This window comes from Acyrthosiphon pisum, chromosome X (assembly GCF_005508785.2).
Source record: "Acyrthosiphon pisum isolate AL4f chromosome X, pea_aphid_22Mar2018_4r6ur, whole genome shotgun sequence".
NCBI lineage: Eukaryota > Metazoa > Arthropoda > Insecta > Hemiptera > Aphididae > Acyrthosiphon > Acyrthosiphon pisum.
The window spans coordinates 42478429-42490565 of record NC_042493.1 but is presented as its reverse complement, the minus strand read 5'-3'; the positions used below and the strand labels follow the sequence as shown (position 1 = coordinate 42490565).

General features: G+C 25.6%; 1 protein-coding gene across 1 annotated transcript; it reads left to right on the top strand.

Moving 5' to 3' along the window:
- Nucleotides 1-2410: 2410 nt before the first annotated feature.
- LOC100168321 (autophagy related protein Aut1-like) lies at nucleotides 2411-8666 on the top strand. The gene is given in 7 exon segments (NM_001160396.1): nucleotides 2411-2839; nucleotides 3130-3318; nucleotides 3409-3537; nucleotides 4296-4499; nucleotides 5329-5475; nucleotides 5785-5912; nucleotides 7927-8666. Coding segments are annotated over 7 exon segments (1020 nt in total). The 5' UTR covers nucleotides 2411-2767; the 3' UTR covers nucleotides 8078-8666.
- The last annotated feature ends 3471 nt before the right edge of the window (nucleotides 8667-12137 follow it).

Here is a 12137-nt window from a genome sequence, read left to right as displayed (position 1 = left end):
TCATATTTTTACAACATTTGGTATTTACTCGATTTCTTACGTAACGATTTTCTTAATTTGTTGTAATTAAAAAACGAATGACTGTAGAAACTTGAAAATTTCACTGAATGTTTATATTAGCATTTTATATATACGATAAAATTTTGAAAATAATTTGACTCTTTTTGAGCTGTTTACGGATATTGTAAGTTATCAATTTTTTTAGTTTTTTTTTCTATAAATATCAATTAAGTTTTATCTATTGGGCCAAAAAGTGTAAAAAATTAATACAGGGCTCCTGATACATTGTTACAATAGCAGTTGAAAAATATTACAAATATATAGGCACAATTTTTTTTATAAGCATTTGAAGTTAAAATCTTATAATACAAAGGTCCTGATATATTTCTTAAATAGCAGTTGAAAAATATTAAAAATACATAGGCACAATTTTTTTTCATAAGCATGTATAAAGTTCGATTTATGACAACATTTATCAAATTTAAAATTGAATAATTATTTTGTAGTTAAAAATTTATAAAATGTTCAACTTTTATATCTAAAAATTTAAAATTTAAAACAAGATTCCACGTAAATATTTAATTCTGTTACCAAAAATTCTAAGAAATACATAAGCACAGTTTATTTTTATAATAATTTTAAGTTCAAATGTGGACGAAATTACATATTAAAAAACCTGGAATAACTATTTTAGTTATTTTGTTGTGATTGTATAATATTATTTGTGGGTACTTGAAACTTCTAAAGTATACTATTATATATCTATGATAGTACCACGGTTTGTTGTTGATGTATAACCAGTAAAAAGTACCTAATGGTCAATGGATATTGTAATATGATTAATTTGGAATTTATCATAGGTACCTACAACCTACCTATTATAGGTTAATTTTTTTTTCAATACCATAAATAAGTATATAATATATGAATATTTCTAATACCTAGACTGACATCCCTGCTCCGCTCAGAATCGTTTTTCTTATACAATGATATTATATCATTGAATTCAAATTTAATATCATCCATTATACAGCGACCCACTTGTAACTAACTGTACAGCAGAGCGACATTCAATTGCCCACCTTTTTTTATATTAAAATGACAAATATTTATATATTTAATTAGGTACTGTGTAAAAGTTTTTGTGGACACGCAGTATATTGTTTACCGTTTTCCTTCATAAAATGGACGATTGTTGAGCAATAGATCGAATTCATATACGAGTAGTTATACCTATAGGTACTGTAAACTTTTCCGAATTCCGATCAGACATCAAAATTATATTTTAATAAATAAATATTAGTATGATTGACTACTGAATGTTACATTAATTTTATGGTAAAATCTAAGCAAATTTGTTACTTATATAGTCGTCGAAATTACCTCCCACTAAATATAAAAAATAGCGGTGCTATTACTTTTTTTCGTCTAGATAATGTTATAAGTTATTACTTTTAATTATAAAATTGATATTTGTAGCATAGGTATTACCATTGATTATACATAGTATATACTATGTACTATATACTATATACTATGTATATACTATGTATAATCAATGGTAATACCTATGATATACATACTATTATACTATGTATAATCAATGGTATTACATATTAATACTTAAAACAGGAATACGATTAATTTTAAAAATATTAACTTTAACTAATTTATAATAATTTAATATTATTTAATTTCAGTATAATATTTGTCAAATTGAGATTCAACTTACTGTACTTTAAATTTTTATTACCATAGGGTATGGTTACCTATCCGTTTATAAATAAATAATTAGATATTTATATTGCAATATCATACTATCATAAAACATAATATAATATAATATATTAAAAAAATATGTACCTATTTATCAATATTATAAATTATAATAATGATAATCAAATTTATATAATATTTTTATTATTTTTATTAATATTATTATAAATTATTATTTTTGATAGCTGTACCCAAGTACGGTTACGGGTTAGGTATAGCCACGGACTAAGTTAATCATAGCGATTTTTTTCCGGGTTTTTTTTCTTAGATTCCATGTAAACGTAGTAAATAAAATAAACACATGACACAGGTCATAGACTCATAGATAATATTATTATAGATTATTATTATAGAGATTATAATTATTATTGTTCAATGTCTGTGGACTGTCTGTCATCTATGACTTATGAGGACGATATTATACTATTATTATCTTTCATAGATTGTGTCTGACTGTGTCTTGTGAGTTATTACTATTATTTTTTCAGGGTCGTTAAATTTATCGCAAAAACGTGTTATAATAATACAATTAAATAATATAATTTCCTTATCAGTTAACACGAACCCACGCACACACACGCTCACACAATGGCACATAATATTATCACATAATATTATTTATTAATCACATTACAAAAGTTTTCGCAATATTACTGTTTCGCATCAGATTCTATTCTATCAATTGTAATTGTTACGTATATGATACAAAAGATCTACTGACCCTCAGCCGAATTGTCGAACAATAGCATTACGCGTTTTCATAGAGATTCATCCGAGTTATTCGTTCTTGTTCGTTTATCGTTTCTGTGTAGTGCATTAATTACCATAACTTATTACTATTACTATTGCTTATTAGTATTTTCTTAGTACCTACTTACCTCCAGAAAAGGTTTTTGGCGACGTGAAAACAACTGGTTAATTTTGATCTCATGAACAGGATATAGGTACATCCAGTCATCTAATTGAAAGTAGTACCCACGCCAAAATTACCATGCAAAACGTTATCAATAGCGTGAAGGGCACTGCGTTAGGTTTTGCCGGATTTTTGACTCCAGTCTTAAAGGTACTTAATATTTTTTGGTGTAAGTAAAGAAGTTGTGCTAGACTTAAATACGATTTTAATCAAATCAAGTCTTGCTTTCAAACTTCAAATTTTGTTATCTTTTCTTGAGTAAACAGTAAACAGTAGACAAAAACATATTATAACATGTCTACTGAGTACTGAGTGCACTTTGGCCAGGTGTGTACTGTGACATTTGTAATTAAAATTTGTAATTTAAGGTATATTATGTTAATTACTGTTTTATTTTATATTTTTTATTCAAATTATAAATTGATTTATGTATTTAATAGGAATCAAAATTTAAAGAAACTGGTGTAGTGACTCCAAATGAGTTTGTTATTGCTGGTGACCACTTGGTTCATACATGTCCAACATGGGAATGGGCTTGTGGTGACGAGTGCAAAACTAAATCTTATTTGCCAAAAAACAAACAATATTTAATTACAAGGAATGTTCCATGTGTACGCCGATGTAAACAAGTAAATAATTTGATTCGATTGACTTAAAAGTAAATATAATATGTTATCTAGGTATCTATACCTAATTGGATTTTTAATTTTTTTTAATAGATTGAGAACTGTGAAGTTCAAGAGAATATTGTGGAATCCGAAGATGGAAATGAAGGATGGGTTGAGACGCATCATTTTGATTCTGCACTCTCGCCTTTGAGTGAAAAAATATCTGAGATATCATTAGAAGTATGTAAGACTACTAAGACCAATTTATTATTCAAATAAGTAGACGGTAACTTCAAAATATTTTTAAAACACAAAATTATGATGAACGTTTATTAAAGTACCAAGTAACAAAAACAATGTGGTTATCAGGACTGTTATAAGAATCTAATTAGTTACAAATTGGTTAAAAAATACAACAACACATTTCGACATAATATAACTAATAATATCAATTTATTAACTATTTAAAAGATACAAATAACCAGTCAGAAACAGTTTTTCTGAATAATAAGCCACTAGTAATTTATTGAAAAATTTTAAATTTGATTACCTAGTTAATCCTTCAAGAGTAGATTTCTGTACACATATTTATGCTATTTGTCTTTGTTAGATCAATAAACTTTTAAGGTTTCAGAACTTAGCAGAAAGATTTCCTCTGTTAGAATAACATTGGTACAACCTTGCATAATTTATAGTATCTTAAACTCAAAATACAAAGGCTTTTACTAAATTAATCATGCAAATTCCATCTTAAATGCTTATCAAAAGTTAATCCCAAATAACAGATACCTGTGACCATAATGTTGTATCATTTTATATTATTGTATGTGTAGAAATAAATAGTTAATTTATCAAAATTAAGTTTGTCTAAAATATTAATTACAAAGTTCAGAAATATAGTTTAACTAACTGTTCAATTTAATACAAATCGTAAACATATTTTGTATTTTGTTAAATAAATGCTCTATATCGTAATTTTAATATTTAAATGTTTGTAGGGAAACCGGAACAGTTTAAATGTTACAAGTCTTAACGCGGATAATCATGTTTTAAATAGTGCAACCAATGAAAACCCAAATGTAAGAAATATTAATGTAGATACTCAAAAGGTTTGTGCGGATGATGATGATGACGACGAGGAAGAAGGTGATGCTGTAGACATGGATGCATTTGTAGAAAGTGGTTTGCTTGAAGACGATTCGGTTAGTTTATTTCATGCATAATAATGTCTATTCTTAAAATTTTCTTGATTGATCATTTAAAAATAAGGTTGAGATATTTTCGATCTTTTAAACTTTAAAATATGCATGCAAATATGGCAAAAAAATATCAAAGTATGCCCTTAAAACAATCAAATAAGACTATAAAATTAATTGAAAAATAAATTGATTTGAATTTTACTAAAAGAATTTCTTTGAGGTTTTTTTTTTACTATTTAATCATACCATTGATTTTAAAATATACATTTAAGTTTTTGGAGATATTAAACGCAATGTAAATGGTAACAGCGAACCTAGCAGCTGACAGCATATTTTTAGTCACCAAAAACTCTTATGCTATGGCTTATCTGTGTATTTTAAAATCAATGCTTCTAATTTGTATTAAGTATATAAATCCAATGAGTAGGTTAAAAAATTCACAAATTAACTACTATATGTGTGAGTAAATGAATATTAAATAACAAATAATGGATTGCAATGTAAGTTTTATTAAAATTTGTGTAAAAAAACCTATAGCAAATATATACAGTATAAAATACCTATTTATTATGATACTAGGTGATTGTTTTATTAAAGAACAATCATTATTTCAACAATTTCTATTAATTAATATTTGCTAATACATTTTAACATAACAAATATATCTTGAGTGGAAAAGGATTTAATATTCTGGAATATATTATTTTGAAATAATATTTTAAATAGTACCTATTTTATAAAGTTATTATACAATTAGTTTTTTTTTCAATTAACTTTTATTGATCTAAAAAAAAAATATGAAGGTAATTTCGCATTTGTATTGTTTTTATAGGTAACTATTTATCCTGAACACACAAAACCTAAAAAGTTATCAAGCTCATCTGTTGATGAAATATTAAAAACCCGAACATATGATTTACATATTACTTATGACAAATTCTACCAAACTCCAAGACTGTGGCTTTATGGTTATAATGAAGTAAGTATTTTAAAATGTTATTGTATTGCATTAAAAATAAAACTGATTAGTTTTAACTACTCTTTAAATTTAAGTTTTCTGTGAAATTCTTGTCTTTCTAATAATAAACTTAACTTAATTTAATTTTTGCCAACATAGTCAATGTTTTGTATAATTTTTATATTATAAAATTCATATTATAATTAAAACAGATGTCAGTTCTAACACAATGTTACCTTACATAAACCTTACTTAATATAAAGCTTAAATATCAAATTATAAAGCTAGTTTTTCTTGTTTTTAATATAAAAAATTGTTTATGAATCCTAGAGTCAAGTACCATTAAGTGTTGAAGAAATGTATGAAGATGTAAGTCAAGATTATGCTAAGAAAACTGTTACCATGGAATCTCACCCACATGTTCCAGGTCCTTCTATGGCTTCAATACATCCCTGCAAGTATGTACATTTTTATTAAAGCCGAGTTTACATAATTAAGATATTATTGTCCTTTTATTTGTTTGCTTATTATTAATTTTATATATTAACACGTTGACTGCGTACTGACGCCAATTGGCGTCATAAGTATCATTCAGCAACGCGTTTGACACCAAATGGCGTCTAATATAGATTTAAAATAAATGGTTTAAAATTCCCTACGCGTGGCTGAATATTATTTTATAATTATTTAGCGCGGATTAAACGCATGTTTTTAAAGATGTATACATACGTCGTTATGAGCAGTTTCTTTATTTTTTTTTTAAATGTATTTTGTTTTTACTTTTATCATACACACTGGGTGAAAACAGCAAAAAGACATACGCAGTCTACGTGTTAATATCCATAACATCTAGTTTTATACTAGTAATTTGCCCGGCCGACAATCTAGCGTAATGTGTTTTGATCACAATTTTAATGTGCGGCCACAAGGCCTAGTACCTTGACAAAATAACATTATTCACAAAAGTACTTATGATCAATAATTATAATTTCAAATTTAATAAAAGATCTTGTGCATGATTACTGAAAACTGGCATTATTAAAAATCTGACAACACCTATGATTTATAACAAATAAAATGATAAAATAAATTTACTTATAAATAAGTTGTTGGTATTTTCCTTTTTTCTATAATTATTATTATGAAATATACATTGTTAAATCCCAACAGTATTCTTACTTTATAAATGCTGAAGAAGACTACTCTAATATTAATGGCGTATCCGGATTTTTTTGGACTGTTGTGGTACACACCATAATCTGGGAAAACTTAAAGAATTAATGAATAAATAAATAAGGGTCAAGTTATTGTTAGATTCAAATTATTTTAGGTACACAATTTATATATTTTCTATACATTTGTAATATAACAAAATTTTATTTATCATAAGTCATAACACTCATAAGCGTGCACAGGTCCTCTAGAGAGGGGAGGGAAGAAGACACTAGGAAAAATATTCTGTCTATCACAACAAGTGAACCATTAATTGTTATTATTTCATTATTGTTCAATAAATATGTAGGATTTTAGAATCCATTTACGGTTAGCTACTGTAATAAGTCAGTATTGTCAGTTTTCACAGAACAAACCAGTAACCACAGATAAAGCTGTCTTATCAGTTATCGTTAAAAATATAAACCTACCTGTGTATAATATAATACAATACAATAACACTGATTAATACAATATTATAATTGTATTATTTACTATTTTGATATTGCATACTGGAAAGTATATTTATATATTTTATTTTTAAAAAACAGTATATTATAAGTACTTTGACGGAAGTTTTCATAGGAGCAGAACATTTTGCAGGGAAAGCAGCTGCCCAATTAAATAAGAATTATGATTTATATCTGTCTATTGGCATGACACGCTGTGATTATGTATTATCAATAATATTATTATGTAGAATTAAAGTTATTAGATATGTATGTAACAAAATGATGATAATAAAATGATCAGCTACTATAAACTTTGTTTTTATTCATAATACATTGTTTATATTAGGTGTAAACGATAATATAGTACACAAATTACGACTAGATATTGTTAGATACCTGTAATGGTTAACCTATAAATAGTATAATGTTCATAAAATTATAAAAAGAATATATATATTTGTATCTGATACTGACCATTCCATACAATTGTTTTAATTAATTTGATTTATTAAATTGATTGTATTTGTTACTGTGTATCATTAAAATTGGATTTCATGAATTAATAATAATATCAACAAGACAATTTTTATTTCTACTGATAATACCTGTTCAAATGTAGGTAATTAACATACTGAGCCACTTAACTTAGAATGGCAAATACCCACCAACCCCTATCCATGTAAACATGTATATTCTTAATAACAACTAATATTATTATAAAAAATATAATTTTAAAACTATTATTACTACATTTTTAATTAATATTAAGTGGTTTGGCATCAAATTAATGGTTTTTAAATATTTACAGGCATGCAGATATCATGAAAAAGTTAATCCAAATGGTGACCGACGGTGGGAGAGATTTAGAAGTACACATGTACTTAATTATATTTTTGAAATTTGTTCAATCAGTCATACCAACTATAGATTATGATTACACTCAAAATATTAATTTATAATAGGAGTCAAGTAGTTCAATTAATTTGATTCTATGAAAATATCAGAGTATAATAAAATTTATTTTAATTCAAAATTCATTCTTTTAACACAATTAATTGATAATTGATCCAATTAAAATCAACAGTCTATGTGGCCAAGCAATCAATATACTAAATTGTAATAACAAGCCATTATTATTTTAGTTAATATAATTTATGTTAATAGTAAGAAGTATAAATTAACATTTTTAACAAAAAAACTTATTTTACTTGGAAAGTTTTTATTAGCAAAAACAGTTAAAAGAAAACATTTTTACAAATGTATATATTTTACTTATACCTAAAAGGTTAAAATGTTATTTGTACTTATTTTTATATTGATAATTGATGAGATTTCAAACTGTATAAAAACTATTTAATATGACATAATGTGATTTCAGTTTTCTGCGGTTGACTTTTAACTTAAAATTAAAAATTATTTAGAATATTTCTTTAAGATTCTTATTGTTATGTTTTTTTAAGTTTTCATTGTTGAAATATATGCCATTTGTTTATAGTTTATTTTTAATCTATTGTTGCTTATAAAATATAATAACGAATATTTTGTTTACATTAATTGTGTATCTTACAGTCAGTGTCGGTTTACCCAAAAAAAAATAGTTGGAATACTATATAGTACCGGAACTTAAACTTGCACTGTCAACTTGCAAGGAACCTGCATTGTCTTTATTCAAGTCACGCAAACAAGTTTTAAGCATACCATGTATTTTTCATGTAAACATGCTTTTATTACAAATACGGCCCTCGAGATTTTTTTAAATATAATAGGTTAGATTTTTTAAACATGTAACATGGCTGCCTAAAAAGGTTGATGATCCTTGGTAAAGTGTTTACTTCTGAGGTCTGTGTAGAACTGTAGAAACCAAATAATAATGTATTATTGTTTATCAGTCTTGTTGGTTTTTCAAGAAATCTAGTTAATAAAAATACTACTTAGATTAGAAAGATGTAGACAAAAGGCATTAAAGGTCTGAAAGTATGGGTCTTCATAAGCACATTTCGTAATAACTAAAAACTTAGATTAAATCTGTGAACGCAGTGAGTTTATATTATTATTAGATGTTATTTTGAATATATTCACCAAAATATTTTTTGTAATCTTTTAACTTAATAATTAGTTACCTATGACCTATAATATTATATAAAGGATAATTCATTATTCAGCAAAATGTAATTTCTTGTAAAATATTTGTATTTTAATTATATTAATTATAGATCTGTTTTTTTTTAAATATTTTAAATTCAAGTGACTGGTAATATGTCTTAAATAAGCATTCTAAATGAATCTGGCGATATAAGTATACACTGAAAAATGACTTAAAAAGTTTAGAAAAATGCATTTATATGCACTAAAATTATGCAGATATAAAAAAAGAAAAAAACAAGACATTTTAGTAATAACAAGAAAATATATCTATTGATATTTTAAAAGTTATTTTATTTGTTGAAATGTAATTCCAAAAAATAAATTTTAAAAATATTTATAAATAATAATCAGCTAATAAATATCTTGTTAGTCGTTAATTTTAAAACGATTCTCATAATATATTTTATACAGTGTAAAAATATAAATTATTGCATCTTTCATAAAATGTTGGCCAAAAACATGCTAAATTGCCTAAATATGCTCAATAAAATAGAAAAACGCATAAATATTCCAAATAGGCAAAGAAAACTTCACATACTTAACCAATTACCTTGGTACCTTGAAATGGATTTCTACGTCCTCTAGCATTAGGTAAATACTAAGATTGGTATGCAAATGCAAGATGTTACGAGCCCTGCTATTATTATAACATGAGATATTAGTAAACGATATAATACTTATACATTTTATACAAGAATTACGAATACGAAATAACATTTAATTATTAACAATGTACCTACATCATCAATTTATACATATTCTGCTATACAGTGTATTAAGTATTTATCATTATTTTATATAATATAATATATACTATACAATATACTGTATAATGTATAACCATAAGCGTAATCGAATATTTCACTAAGTGGGTAATAGTGTCATTTTACCTTATAGACTTTATATGGTATTTTAACCCCCCCCCCCCCCGCCCACAAGAATTTACCCAGATTACGCCTATGTGTATAATATTATACCATTACTTATTAATCGTTGTGGACGGTGTCCCGTCAAATTATCGCGGAAATAAAGTCGCGGTTCATTTCATTATCACAAGATAACAATTTTATAATTTGTTTATTTCGTGTACGCCTATACGACAGTATTCGTTTAGTAATATAACTTTAATTGTCGCGGAAACGATATTATCAATTATTAAGGCCAATAATTATATGCCCTAAAAATCTATAAAATATGTATGCACTTATACACTAAAAATTACCAAAATATGCTCTAAAATAAAAAAATGTTAATGCAAAAAGTATGATTAATAATAATTAGCGATTAAGAGTAAATTACCTACCTCTTTTCATAAATCAGTTGAAATAACCATAATAAGATATATGAGTGAAACAAATTAATATTTTGTAATTCCCGAGTTTTTAAAATGCTCTAAAATTATACTAAATGCTAAAATAAGCCCTAAAAATGCAAAAATATGCAAAATAAAGTTTTTTATACAGCATCGTTGGGTTATAAAACAAATTTTGGTATAAATTAGCTATTTTTTTGACCAACCGATAAAAATATGCAAATGCATACAAGTGTTGGCCTTATTAATTATATATGAATGTACTTATTATTTTGTATTATAATATTTTTTTTTACTTAAATTGTCATTAAAACAAAATTCTATATTATTCCGATATTTTTGTACCAACGACATATTTACTTTTACGATAGGTACTTTTACCGCGATAATATTGCCGCAATATTTTTACCGCGACAATATTGCCGCGATATTTAGACGTGTATCCGTTGTGGACTAATTTTGTAATTCATTTAAAAAAAAGGTGGGTAAGTGGATGTCACTCTGCTGTACATTAGATTACAAGTGGGTCACTGTATAATGCATAGTATTAAATTTGAATTCAATGATATAATATCACTGTATAAGAAAAACGATTCTGAGCGGAGACGGTATGTCAGTCTAGGACTCATATAAGCGCAAATAGGGGGGGGGGCTTTAGGGGCTAAGCCCCCCAAAAATATCCATCTCTAGGTATAAGGTATCTTATATACTTATCTATGGTATTAAAAAAAAAAATTGACCTATAATAGGTATCTATAATAAATTCCAAATTAGTCATATCACAATATCCATTAGGTCCTTATAACGCGTTATACATCAACAACAAATCGTGGGTACTATCATAGATATATAATAGTATACTTTAAAAGTTTCAAGTACCCACAAAATAATATTATACAATCATTACAATCACAACAAAATAACTAAAATAGTTATTCCAGGTTTTTTAATATGTGATTTCGTCCAAATTTGAGCTTAAAATGACTGTGCTATTACCTATGTATTTTTTAGATTTTTTGGTAACAGAATTAACTACTTACGTGGAATCTTGTTTTGAATTTTCAATCCTAAGATATAAAAGTTGAACATTTTATACATTTTTAACTACGAAATAATTATTCAATTTTAAATTTGATAAATTTTGTCAAAATTTGAACTTCAAATGCTTATAAAAAAAAACTGTGCTTATGTATTTTTAATATTTTTCAACTGCTATTGTAACATTATATCAGGAGCCTTGCATTAAATTTTCACGCTTTTTTACCCAACAAACAACATTTTATTGATATTTAATCCTTAACTATAGTATTTGAACATTTTATAAATTTTTAACTACAAAATAATTATTCAATTTTAAATTTGATAAATTTTGTCAAAATTCAATCTTTAAATGCTTATAAAAAAAATTGTGCCTATGTATTTTTAATATTTTTCAACTGCTATTGTAACAATATATCAGGTCATCAGGAGCCTTGTATTAAATTTTTACACTTTTTGCCCCACAGATAAAACTTTATTGATATTTATAGAAAAAAAAACTAAAAAATTTCATCGTATATAGA